The sequence below is a fragment of the Salvia hispanica genome, chromosome 2 (assembly GCF_029641045.1).
Source record: "Salvia hispanica isolate PSC_SH4W2 chromosome 2, Shi_PSC_v1, whole genome shotgun sequence".
Lineage (NCBI taxonomy): Eukaryota > Viridiplantae > Streptophyta > Magnoliopsida > Lamiales > Lamiaceae > Salvia > Salvia hispanica.
In genome coordinates, this window is record NC_142693.1 from 23,628,380 (window position 1) to 23,647,083 (window position 18,704).

General features: G+C 36.8%; 4 protein-coding genes and 1 pseudogene across 4 annotated transcripts; 4 read left to right on the forward strand and 1 right to left on the reverse strand.

Annotated features, from left to right (window-relative positions):
* The first annotated feature begins 1,573 nt into the window (after window positions 1–1,573).
* Window positions 1,574–2,026, forward strand: LOC148931854 (protein ACCELERATED CELL DEATH 6-like). The gene has a single exon (XM_089064923.1). The coding sequence runs from the start codon at window positions 1,574–1,576 to the stop codon at window positions 2,024–2,026; it is 453 nt and encodes a 150-aa protein (XP_088921049.1).
* On the forward strand, window positions 1,574–6,917 carry LOC148931853 (uncharacterized). The gene has a single exon (XM_089064541.1). The coding sequence runs from the start codon at window positions 5,033–5,035 to the stop codon at window positions 5,798–5,800; it is 768 nt and encodes a 255-aa protein (XP_088920667.1). The 5' UTR covers window positions 1,574–5,032; the 3' UTR covers window positions 5,801–6,917.
* Window positions 6,918–10,164: 3,247 nt separating this feature from the next.
* Window positions 10,165–11,419, forward strand: LOC148931855 (uncharacterized). The gene is made up of 2 exons (XM_089063732.1): window positions 10,165–10,541; window positions 11,128–11,419. The coding sequence occupies exons 1-2, from the start codon at window positions 10,240–10,242 to the stop codon at window positions 11,129–11,131; spliced, it is 306 nt and encodes a 101-aa protein (XP_088919858.1). The 5' UTR covers window positions 10,165–10,239; the 3' UTR covers window positions 11,132–11,419.
* Window positions 11,420–12,051: 632 nt separating this feature from the next.
* Window positions 12,052–13,043, reverse strand: LOC148931856 (uncharacterized; annotated as a pseudogene).
* Window positions 13,044–16,092: 3,049 nt separating this feature from the next.
* On the forward strand, window positions 16,093–18,129 carry LOC148931857 (uncharacterized). The gene is made up of 2 exons (XM_089063503.1): window positions 16,093–16,580; window positions 17,230–18,129. Exons 1-2 carry the CDS (start codon window positions 16,110–16,112, stop codon window positions 17,998–18,000), a joined length of 1,242 nt encoding a protein of 413 aa, XP_088919629.1. The 5' UTR covers window positions 16,093–16,109; the 3' UTR covers window positions 18,001–18,129.
* The last annotated feature ends 575 nt before the right edge of the window (window positions 18,130–18,704 follow it).

The window sequence follows — 18,704 nt, forward strand, 5'->3', positions numbered from 1 at the left end:
ATGGAAAATAGACGACATCGAAATCAAATTTTATCTACCAACCTGGAGTTCAAATAAATTCTAGTCAATTTTGACATGAAGAGATTTAAATATCGTTACTCTAGCTTGGTACACCTGGTACGAACGAGAACTATATACCGGTTGTTGCGCAAAACATCCTACAATTTATACAAATTAAGTTAGCGAGAAGAGAAAATCACACATATGTAACGCCCAGTTTTATCGGTCTTTCGTCTTACTTAATAAGAGAAGTTCAAAACTAACCAACCATTTTGAGTCTGATCTGGATCGTCATTGTCACGGGATAGGTAGGAGTCATCCATGGTTAGTGAACCTACAAGAAAGTGAAAATGTTGAGGGTCATACTTGGTTTTATTTTATTGCACAAACACAACTTTTTCTGAATGTTGTTATACTGTGACTCTTTGAGATGGATGAAAGAATGTACTCCCTCTGTTCCATTAAAAATGCAACGTTTTCCTTTTTTGTTTGTCCCATTAAAAATGAAACGTTTCCTTAAATGGAAACAACTCTATCTCTACTTTTTCATCTCTCTTACTTTACTCTCTCTTCATTAACTCACAAAACAACACTACATAAAATCTCGTGTCAATTCTCAAATGTTGCATTTTAAGTGGGACGGAGGGAGTATATATTAGTGAGAATTTGATAGAAATATGATAGAGATATTAACATTACAACTAGAACAGACATACAAGTGCAATACATATTACAAGGTGAAAGAGACATACAAGTCCAATACAAATCAAACTCCATTAATTCAGTCACAATTCAACCAAAATATTACAAGGTGTGTCAGCTTAACAAACTATACACAAAAACATATTTTACTCAAGTGACATCAAGTTTTGGTCAAAATTTAACCAAATTATATTTTACTCATGTGACATCAAGCTTCGAAAAATTGTACACTAATATACTCCAATATTTCTTCATACTTCCCATTTTTTTCCTAACCAATTTTTGACATCTAGTTTAGACGAGTTACTTCAATATTCAAGAAAATATTCAACAAAACTTGTAGGAAGAAGAGAAGAGTGAAATACCAGTTGTTAAACCTCTTGATTTCTCAGATTTGTCTGCCGCTAGAGTGAAGAGTTGGGAATGTCGGCTGTTCTTGTTTTGTCTCCCGCTTATGTTGATCTAGGGTTGTGAAGGGTAAATTGGACCCACAATAAAAAAAGTGATGGTAAATTAGGGAATATACTACCATGAATAAATTCTCTCACTTGTATCAAACGCATGTTAGCAATTCTGAAATATATTCAGAGTTGTATCAAACATGTGTATATAAACTTATTTTTCTAAAAATATGAATTCTTTTAATAAATATATTCTAACTTTACAGCTTCTATTATAGGCTATCAATTAATCAAGCATATGTAGCTGGATCCGCTCATAAATCAAGTCAACCTTGAATGAATGTATTTTTTAAATATAGCCAGGCTGTCATGTCTCACCTACTCTTGTGTTGAATATATGAACAAACATAATATATATACATCATGAGTTCCCAAATCACAAGCAGGAGAAAATATAGTTGGGTGAAACAATGGTCTCAGAAGAAGCTAAAACGAAACTATATGATGCTGCAACAAAGAATGATGTAGCAACTTTCCAAATACTTGTGCAACAACATCCGTTTCTTGTTGATCATGTTTCATTTCCACGTTCAACAAGTCTCTTACATTTTGCAGCCGAAAATGGGCGCGTTGAGATTGCCAGAGAATTGTTATCTGTAGCCCCTAGGATGCGCTGGTGGCAAGATGATCAGGGTATGAACCCGGTTCATATTGCAGCCATGAGTGGGCAGGTCAAGATCTTGGAGCTGCTGCTTCATCTGGACTTGTATCCGGCTATGGAGAGACTGAATCGAGGCCAGACTGTGATGCACTTGTGCGTGAAACATCGCCAGCTTGAGACGTTGAAGTGTTTGGCTGAGAAAATGCGCGATCATGTGAATGTGAAGGATGATGATGGGGAGACACTTGCATTTGGCTGTTAGGTGCAATCAAGATGAGGTAAGTGCCAACTCTTTTGTTTGAGTTTGAAAGGAAGGGGTTTTGCACGCGTGTCGTAGGCGCGTGTGCCTTCCTATTCAACAAGATTTATAAGTTCCCACTTTCCAAAATACTATTAATTAGTATATGGTAAGTTAGGGTGTCGAACCCACGAGAAACGGTAGCATCCGTTATGTATTTCCACACTTAGAAGGATTTTGGCGATGCCGCCACGCTCTAAATTGGGGGTGGGAATAAACTACGAAATATAAATAACACTTAACTAAGATTGGGAACTAAAAGTGAAAATAACATGCAAGTAAAAGAAAGCATTTAAACTGGAAAGCAGACTGGGCAAGTTGGTAAATTGGGCAACTTAGAAGTGGCGAAAATAAGAACATTTCGGAAATGAAAAGAGAGCAGCAACTTGCATGAGCATCCTAAGTTCAGAAAGCAAAATGAACTAAGTTAAAAGACTAAGAAAAATAAACTAAGTGTTGGCTCCTAAAAGAAAGCTAGAAAACTAGGATTGTGACACTTAAAAGTGGCTAAACTAATTTAATCCTAAAAGCTAAACTAAATAAGATGTAAATGGAGGTTGAGTGCAGAAATTAACTAAGCTAAAAGGGCTGCCAAAAGTGAAAAGAAAGCATGTACTTGTTGTCTCTTAAACCTTATTACCCAAGGTGTAAAACCAATGGATAAAAGCCTACAACTAATGGTCCTTACACTTAACTTCTAAAAGCTGATATCTCTCCTAATTCTACATCATAAGGCACGAAAATATGGAGAAGAAAGAGAGTAGATGGCTGCTACATAATTAAAAATGCAAGAGAAACATAAAATCATCAATTAAACTACCTAAACATGCATTGGAAACACCAAATGAAAAGCTGAAAATTAAAGCACTTAAACATGATAGAAATAAGCTTCAAGAACTCTTAAACATGGTGAAGAGAAACTGATTTTAAAAGCTTGAAAAAGGTTTTAACTAAACAAGAACTTAACCAACACTAGAACTAAACAACAAGCTAAATCGGAAATCAAACAAGAACTAAACTTTAAAACACATTCAATACATAAACACTAAGAGCAATTACTACTTGAAATGAGCCTTTAAAACAAGTCCAACAACAACAACAACTAAGATTTAGAAAGGAGCAAAAGTACTACAAAATTAAGAACAAGCAAACTAGAGAAAGCAAACACTACTACTAAATTACTACTACTTCAACCCATGGTGAACAATGATCTTGGCAGCCTTGAAGTTGAAATCTCTCTTCTTAAGGAAGAGAGAAAAGTTTCCTACAGAGAGAGTAACTAAACTAAACTAAAGCTAAAGTGATGAGTGATGGTGGTTGGTGACTAAGTCTTTTTAATACATATATCCAATAAAAGATATTTTCCTTATTTTTTACTCTCCAAGGGCTGATATGGGCGTGTGTAGCAAGTGAGAATTGTCCTTGACAAATGTGTGGAAGTGGCTTTAGTCATTTTCCCGTCAGGTTCAAACTGGCCAGTCCAACAGCTTGGCCAGTTTGGGTCTTCTTTGCCTTCTTCCTTCACTTTCTTCCATTCTTTGTCAGTTTGCCCTCTTTCTTGCATGTTTTCCTCTTTGTGCCTCAATCAAGCAGCTTCCAAACTTAATGATCCATTCCCTGCCAAAATAGCATTTTCTCATGCAAATATTCAACTAATAAGTGCGAAAAGTGATCAAATCCGAGTGACGAAAACTAGCCTATCAGAGTTCCATGAATTAGCTAGCCATTTGATTTTTATATTTTATTACTCTCTCCATCCCTAATAATTCGTTAATCCGGCACGACTTTTAAGAAATATAATAAAAAGTGGGTTGAAAAAGTTAGTGGTATGTGGGTCCTACTTTTATATATTAGTTTTATAATAAAGTGTGAGTGTAAATGAGTTAGTGGAATGTAGGATCCACTACTAAAAATGGTAAAAGTGAAAGGTAACAAAGTTTTAGGGGCGAACGAAAAAGGAAATATGTGACAAATTTTCAAGGGCGGAGGGAGTACTACTTAATTTAGTCATACATTTGGCTTGAGTTGCAACCACAATCAATCCACAAAGGGTGCATGCTTTCTCTTTGATTGTCAATTTATCATGACAATGAGGCCTAATATAAGTTGAGAAAAGATGCGATATTATTATCATGAGTTAGATTGACAATGAGGAAATGGAGTTGCTTTATATATTTTACATATTTTCTCATCAAAGAGATTAAGAGGTAATATGACAATGAAGCTTAACTTAGTCGATAACACTTTTACCCTCGAATCATTATTGACCCTTCTTTTTAAGAAGGGGAAAAGAATTAGAGAGAGCTCGAACATCACGAGAGGACAGAGTGGGGCTGGCAGTAGGATAGGATTGGACATATTGATCCTTTTATTTTAAGGGAGGATTTTGATAGTAATTTGTACTCCATATTTTAGTTTTTTGTGGGTATTTGATTAGTGTTTCCAATACAAATGAGTACAATAGAGTACTCCCTCCATCCCACTTAAAATGTAACATTTGAGAATCGGCACGGGATTTTATGTAGTGTTGTTTTGTGAGTTAATGAAGAGAGAGTAAAGTAAGAGAGATGAAAAAGTAGAGATAGAGTTGTTTTCATTTAAGGAAACGTTTTATTTTTAATGGGACAACAAAAAAAGGAAAACGTTGCATTTTTAATGGGACAGAGGGAGTATTAGTTAAGGCATCATATATAAGCTTAATGGTTGCGACCATCTTGTTCAAAATGCTTGAAAATGTATTGTTTTTGCATAGTTAGAATACAGGTTCACATTTTGTGCATATTTATTGATGTTTACAATAGAAATGAGTCTGTTCCTAAGCTTAATTTGTTGACCTTGATATCGCATTGACCGAAAAATTTGTCAAGGGCAACTAAGTTGTTGGCTAATACTCCGTATTTGATTTCCGTTGTACATTATTTCGCATCATTAACTCTATTTGTAACTTGAATAATCGTATCAAAATCTCAGATGGTAAAATATTTGCCGGATAACTATAAAGTAGAGAACCTAACGGCGAACTCCATGGGCAAAACACCGATCGATATCTTGAGAGAGAACTCCCAACACACAACTGATCGTTCAGAAATTGAAAAGTCACTACGTTTTGCATATGACCCATTTCCCAGCATCTCACGCGAGATAACCGATATGACAATGGTAGTGGTGGGCCTAATAGCCGCGATGGCATTCAGTGCGGCCGTCAACCCCCCGGGTGGCGTGTGGCAGGAAGACACTCCATCACACAAAGCCGGCAAAGCAGTGATGGCATCTTCACATCCCAAACTATACAAATACTTCTCTTTGGCTAACACCACCGCCTTCATTTCATCTCTCATCGTAATCTTACTCGCAACAATGCAAACGCCAACCTACGCAACTGTTTTCTTGGGATTCATCTTGTATGCAACGTCGGTGTCGATGGCATCTATTGGAGTGAGTTACGGAGCATCCTTTATTATGACCAATCCTATTGAAACAGTAACACTTGGCCAAATTGTTGCTATAGTAGTCGCTGGGTTAGTGGGCATTGTTGTATTAGTATCCATATGCACTGCTTCAACGCGGTCGTACTGTACGTGGAAGAGAGAGAAAAGCCAGCGTGAAGATCGTACAATACCTAATAATTTCTTCCGCAGTTATTATCAGTACCGACGGAGCATAGAAGATTCATTCACCGAGTCCAGAGGAAATTTATTCAATGCGGTAATATTACTCCCTCCGTCCCGGCTAAGATGACACATTGCTTAGCCGGCACAGGATTTTAGGAGTTATTGGTTAAAGTGTTTAATTGGAGAGAGAAGGTGGGTGTAGGTATTAAAGTAGAGAGATGAAGATAGATGGATATTTTAATAGGAGTGAGAAAAAGTGGTTGAGTGTATTAATTGGAGAGAGAAAGTTACCAAAAAAGGAAATGTGTCATCTTAGTTGGGACAAACTAAAAAGGAAAACGTGTTATTTTAAGCGGGACGGAGGGAGTACATTTTAAAAAAGTTCTTGGGATGAGTGAATGATACTCCCTCCAACCTATTAAATATGCAACATTTGCTTTTTCGATACAGTTGACATACTTGGATTTTACATGGTTTTAGAGGGTGGTTTTGTATGAACTTGAGCATATTTCGTCTATTATTAGGCGTGTTTATATCTACTTCTCTATTATGTTGGTATGTTGACCATTTTGTTAAGAATGTGTAGGAAAAGGTACAAAATATGTGGATGTGCAGCAGCCTTGGTTTGAAACAATATTTACTGGATATTTTGAAGTTCAATCAGCCCCTAATGCATATCAATCTTTTCGTCTTCAAAAGAGCTTCGCGTGGGTATCTCGCACGCCTCAATCGGAGTTCGGTAGAAGAAGTTATGACTGTTATACGAACACTGCGCTGTCCAGAAATTCCCACCCGGCCGGGTGAATTATTACCCTATAATTCCACCCGGCCGGGTGGCGTAATTATGCCTGCGAGATTCCAGAGAGTACCAAGAAGTCCCACCGGGCCGGGTGAATTTCCAGTAGATTAATTCCACCCGGCCGGGTCCGTCATTTTGGCGTTTTTCAAAGCAGAAACGCTATTTTTGAAGAGGGGAATAAGAAGGAAGAATTAGGTCAATTCTATTCATTCTCTACAAGCGACAAAACACATCTCTCTCTTTGTGAAGAACTCTTGGAAGAAGATTGAAGATTCAAGCTTCAATTCTTCCGCCAATTGCAATTCGGATCATGATTTTCATTGTTTTGCTTAGTTTCTTTTTGTTTTTTACCATGAACATGAGTAACTAAACTTCTTTTATGTAGAATTCTTGGTGAAGATGCATTGATTCATAGTTTTAATCCAATTGACTTCGTTTTTATCTAGCTCTTGTAATTGTTTGGTTTATTCATGTGCTTTTTCCTGTCAATTGCTTGATCACCAATTGGTAGTGTTAGGGTTTCTTAGAGTAATCGGGAGGTGAAATATTAATCTTGAAAGAGGGATAATTCACACCTTAATTCAATAAAACTCGGGAGAGTTGAGGTTTTGAGTGGGATCTTTAATCTAATCGAACTATTAGGAGTTAGGTCTAAGAATTAGAAGGGGACTTCAATTAATACACCTAATCTACGGATTTCTCACCTCGGGAGGGGGTTTAATCTATATTTGTGATTGATTCAACAATTCTGGAGACTTTAAATGGTAAATCGGTTTCAATTGGGTTAGGCTATGAGTTGTGCATCGGATCTTTGAATTCTGCATATTTCTCTATCATTTTCTACAACTTGCTTAATTGTTTTCTTGTTTAAGTGCTTATATTTATCTATTTGTGCATTATATGCTTTTCGTAGTGTTAGAACAAAACCAAAAATTTCCTGATTCTCTAGATAGTAGTCAACATTTGTTCGTGGTAGTTAAGTTGATACGAATTTGTCTCTGTGGGATACGATATACTCTTGCTTGCTATTTGCTACAGTAGCCCTGTACACTTGCAGGTATTATTTGGGTAAAACAAAGTTGAGTCAAGTTTTGTTTTGTGAGTTAATGAAGAGAGAGTAAAGCAAGAAAAAAGAAAAAGTAGAGAGAGTATAATTTTCATTTTTAGAAGCGTTTCATTTTTAATGGGACAAATAAAAAAGGAAAGCGTTTCATTTCTAATGGGACAGAGGGAGTATCAGGGACATGTTTTATAGTGGAATCGAGCCACCGTGGGCTGGGGAAAAATACCAAAAAATGATATATCGCTCGTGTCATATTGAAAAATATCGAAAAATTATCGAATTTTCGATACGATACGATACTGTATCGTAAGTTTTGGATACGATAACGATATGAATTTTCTTATATCGCGATATATCGTTTTATATCGAATATACGATATATATCGATACTTTCGATATATCGTTTTATATCGAATACACGATATATATCGTATATATCAAAACATATTGAAATTCAATACATATTCAAGTTTAAAATTATAAATATATATAAATCCATTTAATTTTTGTGTAATTTTTCGATTTTGAAATTATATTTTTCGATATACATGTATTTGATACGATAACGATATTTCGATATATCGTTCTTAACGATATATCGAATTTCGGTATGATATATCGAAATATCGATACGATAATGATATTGATATTATCCATATCGAAACTTCGATATATCGAAACTTTCAATACGATAACGATATGAAATTCTTCAATATCGATATTTTCGATACGATACACGATACAATGTTTCCGATACAATATATCGTATTGACCCACCCCACCCTTAACTGTGGCACACCCTATTCTGATGTATTACTTACAAAGTTACAAGTGAATGTAAAAGGAAAGTACAATTATTTGATTTCCTTCGAATAAAACTCTAATTCCTTGAATTGAAGTTTTTCCTTTCTAACACAAGCTAATTGTGTTTAAATTAATGTATTTCTATATTAACACAAGCTAATTCCTTTCTATACTTTTTAATTAAATGCATAAATAAATTTTTTTTTTTCAAATAAACCAATTTTTGGTTATACAAAATTTGGTTGCATAGATTTATTTATTTCAAAAACGTGATAAATAATATCAAGCCCATTAATCTCACCTTTTTATACCAGCTTGGATCACCTATCTACCTACCTCTAAACACGGCCCAACGAATTCAATACAAAATGATGAGAAGTGTATATAGTAGATAGAAAATGTTTTCCTCTTTCCAAATCTTTTTCTAATGAGAATTACAATACATTTACGAGATATATAATAAATAAATAGAATACATACAGGGATGTGTGGTCGATTGTTAACTCATCATTTAATTGCTAACTACAACTAATTTAAAACTTTATAATTTTAGAGATCTAATGGTCTATAAAAAGATAATAACAACTAACAAATTTAGGATTTTGGAACTCAATGTCAATATAGTTTATAAAATATATCAACAATGTCAACACAATTTAACTAAAATCAGAAAATTATTGTACTATAAAAGATGAATTTATAAATTAAACATTTTAAGTGGACCCAGAATTCCATTATCACAACCCATTTATTACACACTCCACCACTTTCTTAAAACTCGTGCCCTTTAGAAATTGGGCTGCTATTGCTGGACGAAGGGAGTATCTCACATCATCGTTGTATATAGTTAAAGAATGAAATACGCCAGTTCTACCTAGGATATTGTTTTACAACTAGGAAAAACTACATCTTAGATAATTTTGAACTTATTTCCCAAATTAACTAGTATATGATAAATTAAAGGATGATACATTATAAGCTCACACGAGAAAATTGGACACATAAAATTGAAGTTTGAAATATCTCATGTCATCATAGTATAAATTAGAAATATATAATTAAAATATGAAATACTTTAGGTCATCGTAATATATAATAGTAAAAAATACACTATTTAAGATGTTGTTTGACCATTTCAAAATATATAACTTTGATATTATATCACATTATTTGTATGAAAAATCTTAAAGTAAAAAAGTGGAAATACATATAATTAGAGTATGAATTACATGTCATCTAGATGTTCCTTTGTTTTTTCTAGTGGACTAGAAAAAACAAAGTCGTGCAAAGTTTTTCTCCAATATTAGCCGTCGTATTTTGATTTACTAGAAAAAACAAAGTCGTGCAAAGTTTTTCTCCAATATTAGCTGTCGTATTTTGATTTCGCAATGTATCACCCCCTCATTCCTTGGAATTTTGTCACATTTTTCTATTTCCATCCGTCCCTCAAAATTTGTCACATTTCAATTTTTACTATTTTTTATAGTGGACTCTACATTCCACTAACTTATTCTCCCTCACATTTTATTAAAATAATACTCCCTCCATCCCATAGAATCAGCGTGTGAACATATAAATTTCATTTGAACATTTATGATTCAAGTGCAAGTGCTTAAACTAATTATAGTAGTATTTCATTTCCCAATCTGGTTGTGAGCTTGGAAAAAGTGAATGTTGCAAGTGTTGAATCTAATGCGGAAAATATAAATAGTAACCTAGGACTACAAAAACAGTTATATGCAAAATTAAATAATTTATTATTTTTTTAAAAAAAATATTTTAAGTATTATTATTTTTAAAAATTTCAGCCCCGACTTACTAAATTTTCTGGCTCCGCCACTGCTTAAGCCCTACCCTCTTCTTTAGTGTGTCCACCCATGGGCATGTTGAGATTGCCAGAATGTTGTTAACCGTAGCCCCCGATGAGATGTGCTGGTGGATCGATGATCAAGGCATGAACCCGGTTCATATTGCTGCCATGAAAGGGCATGTTGACATCTTGAAGGTTCTGCTTGAAAATGACTTGTCTCCTGCTATGGAGAGACAGCATCGAGGCCAAACTGTGTTGCATTTGTGTGTGAAACATCGTCAGCTTGAGACATTGAAGTTTTTGGTGAAGAAGTTGGACATTCTTGTGCCTTTGAAGGACGATGATGGGGAGAAGGCCCTTCAATCTGGCTTGTTAGGTGCAACCGAGATGAGGTAAGGCCACTTTTTCTTAATTTGGTTGTCAATTTATCACGAGTAAATAGGATAAGAAAAGTTGACAAAAGATGCAATAAAATTTATCTAGTACAGATTGTGGGGAGTATGGAACCTGAAAGGAACGTTAAGTAATCCCCGCAAGGCTGAAAGGAAATTTACCTAGTACAATTTGTGTTGAGTATTGGATTGATGTACAATTACTATATTTTAGGCCCAATTCGAATCTTATCATAACTAGAATTAGGTTTCATTACTTTTGCATATATACATATAGGGTGCGTTAATAGTAAAGATGAAACAATTTTTTGAACACACCCCACCCCCTATATATGATCTTACATTTTATCACGTATCCAAAATTTATTGCGAAAATCATTGTCTTAACATCGCTCCGAAACGTAGATATACATCGAATCAAACTGGTTCGACTTTTACATTCATGATATTATCTATGCTAATATCCTAACAAGTCGTACTAGTTATGGCGCCCAACATTTAAGTCTCTACATATCCAAGTCAGGCTAATTTTTATTGAAATTAACTCAATTTGTTATGTGAATTAATTATTGCATCAAAATCTCAGATGATACAATATTTAATGGAGAAGAATACAATAGAGAAGTCCATCATCAACGATATAACCGACATGACAATTGTGGTGGTGGGCCTGATAGCCGCGATGGCATTGTCATCTGGTATGCAACATTCGTGTTGATGGCATCTATTGGAGTGAGTTATGGAGCTTCTGTATTCATGACTAATCCTATGGAAACACTACCACTTGACAAAATTGTGGATATTGTAATCTTTGGATTCGTGAGCATCCTTGTATTAGTACTCGTCTGGATTGTTATAAAGGAGTCGTCAAATAAGAACATTTGGACCCGACTTGGACTGGTGGTCAGGCGAATAAACAAGTCATGGCCAACAAGTACATTGGTTGTTGAGAGGGGATTCTTACTTTTGGGATAAGTTCTCTATTGGAATATTTTAATATGGTCCAACATAATCGTCTAAAGATTGTATAATATTTATGACTATTTATTTGAATGATCCGATTACGTGATCTATTAAGTTAATATGTTAAGGACCTAAATCCCTAACGATCCGATAAAACGGAAAATAACAAGATAAAGATAATCCGGAGCCTGTGAGGGTCGGCGGAGATAAGGATCTGGGCGGTTGTGCGCGGGTTCCAACCCGTCAGGCAACGGCTACAGATCAGATATACGTTCCGGCTGTGCGCGGAGACCTTCCGTCGGGCAGCATGTAGCGTAGGAAATTATGGATTCAAAGCATTTCGCAAGGCATTTGGCCAAAATAATATATTCATTGATTGGATGATTAAATATGATAACAAGCTCGCCTATTTATAATGCTAGACTTCTACCCTAACTTATTGAATAAGAAAACAAAGATATGGAAAAAATATGGTGAAATAAAAGATACTAAATAATTAGGAGATATGATCGTATCAACTCCCCCGCGGTTAAAATCCGCCTTGTCCTCAAGGTGGAAACCACAAACCAACGACGATAGTTGAAAGCAAAAGCTTTGGCGAGGCGTCTCCTCCTGGATCAAACACACACCGAACAGCTAAACGTCTCCCTTTATCACCTCTATAAAAAATCAACAAAGGAGACCCAATGTTGTCGGCAAAATTCCATGCCAAAATGAAAAGCTTGTCCATGTCTCTCAGAATGCTCAAACATGGCGTGTCATTGCGTGGAGGGATCAACCTTGCATCGGTGTCGAGCGATGTTGATTGAAGATTCAGAAGTGGGGCATCACTGACATTCAAATCCACATAGACACAAGCAAGTGCATGCGAACCGGAGTGAGCATCCCCTATCTTACCCAACTCTTCCGCTTTTAATTTAAGCTCATCCTCAAACAACCTTCGCTTCTCTCCATTTCCTCTTGATTGTCTTGTTTTTTCATATCAAATCCAGCTTGGATGTCATTAACAAGGCTCTGATTCTCCATGCTCTCTCCCTCACTCGGCTTCTCTGTCAACACACTAAAATCTTTCTCTTTCGGCTCTAAACTAGATCGAAGGGCTTCGGCTTTATTTTCTTTCTCCAGCAAAGTCTCTGTATCTTCTCTCATCTCCAATTCCTTATGTGTTGGAACACTAAGATCATCAATCTTCTCATCATATACCCGGACGAGCACTCGCCGCAGCGTATTGTCGGTCTTGACGATCCCTTTGAGGGACTCGTCATTTGGTACAACAAGATTAGCACCCCCATTGTGAACGGCATTGTTGGGAACATCCTCAACTAGATTTTCGTCAACAATATTCTCCTCAAATTCGCACTTCAACTGGGCGAGGAGGGCAGCTTGCTCCCATCTATAAACACGCAATTTCTCGTTGTAATCATTCACGGCAGCTAGTTGGGCCGGGCAAGGCAAACGAACCTTGAGACTGGGAGCAACAACAGGAAACGGCGTTGTGCGGTGACACAACGATCGGTCGCACTGCGGTGGCTGGTACATAGGATGCGCGTGCAACACTTCCCGAGAGTCCCAATAGGTAGGCGAGCGCGGAGGCTGGTCCGGAATTTGACTGGTCACACGCGCGAGCTGATTGTACAGGTAGGGGTGTGCTTTCAGTTTTCGGTTCGGTTTTTTGCTTAAACCGAACCGAACTGAAAAACCAAAATATTTTGAAAATTAAAATCGAACCGAAACCGAATAACCGAAACCGAAAAAACTGAAAACCGAATTGTAAAAACCGAATTAACCGAAGAAACTGAAATTGTAAAGATCTCAAAATATCAAAACTTCAAATATGAAAAAGAAAAAAAACATAAAAGCACAATATTATTAGCATCCATCAACGACAAAAACAAATATTAACTCACAAACAAAAACTCAAAATATAAAATATGTACAATTTGTTCATCACAAAAATACGAAACCAGTATTCTGTACCAAATTGAAATACAACTAGTTCTAGTGAATAAGAAAAGAGAGAATTGTGCTTTGAATTATGAACTAAATCGGTGAACTAAAAGCATTCAGTATTTATGCATTTATCGTGGAAGAGACGGCGTGAAGGCTGGGAACGACAAAGGCGACGGCGTGGAAGTGTCGCCGGGAAGTGTGGAGGCGACGGGAATCACGGGATGGAGGCGTGGAGGCGACGGGATGGAGGTGTGGAGATGTGGAGAAGAAGAGATGTGGAGAAGAAGAATTGGAAGCGGCGGAGTATTCTGATTATTTTAGGGCTAGGGTTTTTTTAGTTAAATACTATATATATATAATAAATCATAATATTTAAATAAATTCGGTTTTTTGGGTTTTTTTTCATCCAAACCGAACCGAACCGAAAAACCAAAAAAAAATTTAAATTGAAACCGAACTGAACCGAAAAATCGAAATAACCGGATATTCGGGTTTCGTTTTTTTGTTCACCCCTATGTACAGGTCCCACGGAGGCTGTTCGGCGGAGTAGCGAGGCAGGTGGGATGCGGTCTGGACTCGCATCGCTCTCACCTCCTCCTGAGGGTGAAGTTGGTCCCAGTACGTCTCCAAGTGCCGGGGCCGGTCAAAGGTCGGGTAGCTGCGCTCCTGCTGTCGCGCCGGTGAGTCCTAGCACGTTGTCGGCCTGCCCCTGCTCTCTATGCGATCCCGATCATCAACGCGACGATCGCGCGGTCCATAGCTAGGGTTTCTGGGGCGAGACCACCTCTCCCAATTGCGTCTTCGCCGTGCCCCGTCACCATCACAATCGTCGTCGTCATACCCTATTCACTGATCATGCCTGCGGTTGGGGTTTGGTTCAAGATTATCGAACGGCGATCCGTTTCATCCCTCCAAGAATCAAATTTATCTAGTCTATCCAACAATTGATCCAGTTTGCCGCTAATGGAGTTGTTGTTGTTGCTGTCATCCAAAGGCCGAATAGACGGCTCCTCGTCCAAGGGTGGTCGCTGAAGTCCAAGGTAGTCACGACGGACACCGACATTGTGCGGCAGGAGGAGCCGTTCGGAAAAGTGTCCATGGGTGGCTCCCCCAAGTTCCATTCCCGTTATTATGAAAGCGGGACATGAGTAAACCGATCAAAGCACCAGTTGTTAAGGACCTAAATCCCTAACGATCCGATAAAACGGAAAAAAAAACAAGATAAAGATAATCCGGCACCCGTGAGGGTCGGCGGAGATAAGGATCTGGGCGGCTGTGCGCGGGTTCCAACCCTTCGGGCAATGGCTACAGATCAGATATACGTTCCTGCTGTGCGCGGAGACCTTCCGTCGGGCAGCAGGTAGCGTAGGAAATTATGGATTCAAAGCATTTCGCAAGGCATTTGGCCAAAATAATATATTCATTGATTGGATGATTAAATATGATAACAAGCTCTCCTATTTATAATACTAGACTTCTACCCTAACTTATTAAATAAGAAAACAAAGATATGGAAAACATATGGTGAAATAAAAGATACTAAATAATTAGGAGATATGATCGTATCATAATATAACTTATAGGCTCACACGATTATCTATAAGAGTATGAGGACTTGTGTAGATACTACTTTGGATAACTTTAATTTTGTTATGAGTGAAATTAGAGTTATAATAAAGTTAGAGACGTGTTCTCTAAATAAATGTGTTCGAATTGTTCTTGGGATTTGTTGTTCAGTTGTCCATCAGTTCCTCTGTGTTTTCTAATGCGAACACAAGATTTCTTTTGACAAATTATTGAAGAAATTTCGAACGAAAATTTGAAGTTGTTTGTTTAATTCATTATAAAGAATTTCAATAGTTGTTGATTTTTTAATGAAAATAGTTAGCAACTCTTTTCAATATAGAAATCACCAAAAACAACAGAAATTTATGGTGGATTCGATAATGACTAATGGATCAGTCGTTATCAATATGTATCAATTTGGCCGTAACAAATAAGAACATTTGGACCCGACTTGGACTGGTGGTCGTGACCAACAAGTACATTGGCTCTTAAGAGGGTCGATTCTTACTTTTGGGATAAATTCTCTTATTTGGTACGTAATATGAAATCGTACAAAACTTCCCATCTCAATAAAGAATAATACTCCCTCCGTCCCCCATTAAGAGTCACACTTTTCCATTTCGATCCGTCCCCAATTAAGAGTCACATTTCATTTTTACCATAAATAATAAGTAGGTTTCACATTCCACTAACTCAACTCACTCACATTTTATTATAAAATCAATATAAATAAATGGGTCTCACATTCCATAACTTTTTCAACCAACTTTTCTTTACATTTCTTAAAACCCGTGCCCGGTCAAAGAGTGACTCCTAATAGGGGATGGAGGGAGTAATATATATAGCACATAATCAAAGTATTCACTCAAAGAATCTCCTTTTTCTTCTCTCTCTTTTTCTTGTATCCTACGATTGTCGCTACTAGGAAAATTCTATGTCCTGAGGTGATTAGGTCTTCTTTACGACAGGTTGTCTTAACTATTTTCTTGTGTGCTTGAACATACAAATAAAAATAATATATATACATCATGCGTTAGGAAATCACAAGCTATAAGTAAAAAAAAGGCGAAAATAGAGTTGGCCGAAACAATGGTTTCAGAAGAAGCTAAAAAGGAACTATATGATGTTGCAACAAAGAATGACGTAGAAACTTTCCAAATAATTGTGCAACAACATCCATTTCTTGTTGATCATGTTTCATTTCCACGTTCAAGAAGTCTCTTACATTTTGCAGCTGAAAATGGGCGCGTTGAGATTGCCAGAGAATTGTTATCTGTAGCCCCTGAGATGCGTTGGTGGCAAGATGATCAAGGCATGAACCCGGTTCATATTGCAGCCATGAGAGGGCAGGTCGAGATCTTAAAGCTGCTGCTTCAGCTGGACTTGTATCCAGCGATGGAGAGACTGAATCGAGGCCAAACTGTGATGCACTTGTGCGTGAAACATCGTCAGCTTGAGACGTTGAAGTGTTTGGTTGAGGAAATAAGCGATCTTGTGAATGTGAAGGATGATGATGGGGACACACTCTTGCATTTGGCTGTTAGGTGCGATCAAGTTGAGGTAAGTGCCAACTCTTTCTTTGTGTTCTATGAAATAGCTAGCCATTTGATTTTTATCTATTTTTAATTTAGTCATACATTCGGCTTGAGTTGCAACCACGATCAATCCACATAGGGATAAGGGTGCATGCTTGAAAATGAGGCCTAATACACATAGAAGTTGTTAAAAGATGCGATACCAATATCATGAGTTAGATTCAAAATGAGGAAATAGGGGTTCTTTTTCAATATGGAGTAGTATATGTTTTCCATATTTCCTCGTCAAAGAGATTGAGAGAATATGACGATGAAACTTAACTTAGTTTGTAAGACTTTTCCTCTCTAACAGTTATTGACCTTTTAAAACAAGTGAAAAGAATAGAGAGATCGAACATCACAAGAGGATAGTAGAATGTGGGTCTTATTTTTATACAGTATGGTATTAGTTCTATAGTAATAAAATGTGAGTGAAAATGAGTTAGGGAAATGCAGGGCCCACTACAAAAAATAGTAAGGATTAAAGATGACAATTTTTTTGGAATGGATGAAAATGGAAATGTGATAGTAAATTTTTTGGGAGCGAGGGGAGTATTTGATTTTCATTATTCATATTGTATATTTCGCATCATTAACTCTATTTGTAAACTTGAATAATCGTATCAAAATCTCAGATGGTAAAATATTTGGTGGAGGACTATAAAGTAGAGAATCTAACGGAGAACTCCATGGGCAAAACACCGCTGGATATCTTGAGAGGGAACTCCCAACACACCACTAGGCCTTCAGAAATTGAAAGGTTACTACTTTTGGCATATGACCCAATTCCCAACACCTATCGCGAGATGACTGACATGACAATGGTGGTGGTGGGCCTGATAGCCGCGATGGCATTCAGTGCGGCGGTCAACCCCCCGGGTGGCGTGTGGCAGGACGACACGTCATCACACAGAGCCGGCAAAGCAATAATGGCATCTTCACATCCCACACTATACAAATACTTCTCTCATGCTAACAACACCGCTTTCATTTCATCTCTCTTAGTAATCTTACTCGTAGCCATGCGAGCGCCAAGAAATGCATCTCTTTTCGTGGAAGTCATCTTGTATGCAACGTTGGCGTCGATGGTATCTATTGGAGTGAGTTATGGAACATCCTTAATCATGACCAATCCTATTGAAACACAAACAGTTGGCCAAATTGTTGCTATAGTAGTTGCTGGGACAGTGGGCGTCATTGCATTAGTACTCGTATGTACTGTTTTAGAGAGTTCGTTCAATACGTGGAAGAGAAAGAAACTGCAGCATACAGATCGTAAATTCAATGATTTTATATTTCGCTTTCAATATCAGTTTCAGCAGACCATGAACTATCTCTTTGCCAGACTAATTAGGAGGGGCGGGCCACCCCCTCCTACCCGTCCGGGGAGCCCAAATATCCTCTAGAGTTGAGCCGAAAATAACATATCCTCTAGAGTAGTAGTATTTGTTTTCAATTCATGTTATGCAATGATTTAACTTATAGAATGAACTACAAAACTAGTATCCAGAAAATGTGGTTTGCATCTTTCCGGGACTCAGCATTTACAAAATCACATTTTCAGTCAAAAAATTCCAAAATCCTAAATTCAGTCCCTCCTTGAGGGATGTATTTGTCCATTTAGCTTCATTTGCCCATTTACTGCTCTAGTTTTGTAGTTCACTCTAACTTATATAGCCTTTCGGCTATTAGGTCTATGGTTCAACGTACTTTTTCTTTTCTTAGTCCCTTCTTTATTTTATCATTTATATTTCTTCTTATTAATAATATAAACTCAAATATTTACTACTTTACCTAATTACTTTTGTATTTTTAATTAAAATCAATTTTATTCATATTTTAAATTTATTTATTTTAAAAGGATTAAATTATTAGCAATATAAACCCAAATATTTACTTTACCAGTAATTAAATATATTTGTATAATATTACAATAAGTTTGGATTTGTTTAAATTAAGGTGTTTCTCTAACTTATTATGTCTTTTACGAAACTCACTAATGAAACAAAACAAAGCTTGTTTACGGTTATAAAATCTTTAATTTCTTGTAATATAATGAGGACTGATAACAAGAAAATCAATCATCATAGAGTTGTGATCAATGTCGAAC

Coding starts and splice junctions, on each gene's coding strand:
- LOC148931857 (XM_089063503.1), top strand. CDS start 16,110: ATGGTTTCAGAAGAAGCTAAAAAGGAACTATATGATGTTGCAACAAAG. Junction 16,581..17,229: donor TTAGGTGCGATCAAGTTGAG/GTAAGTGCCAAC, acceptor TCAAAATCTCAG/ATGGTAAAATATTTGGTGGA.
- LOC148931853 (XM_089064541.1), top strand. CDS start 5,033: ATGGTAAAATATTTGCCGGATAACTATAAAGTAGAGAACCTAACGGCG.
- LOC148931854 (XM_089064923.1), top strand. CDS start 1,574: ATGGTCTCAGAAGAAGCTAAAACGAAACTATATGATGCTGCAACAAAG.
- LOC148931855 (XM_089063732.1), top strand. CDS start 10,240: ATGTTGTTAACCGTAGCCCCCGATGAGATGTGCTGGTGGATCGATGAT.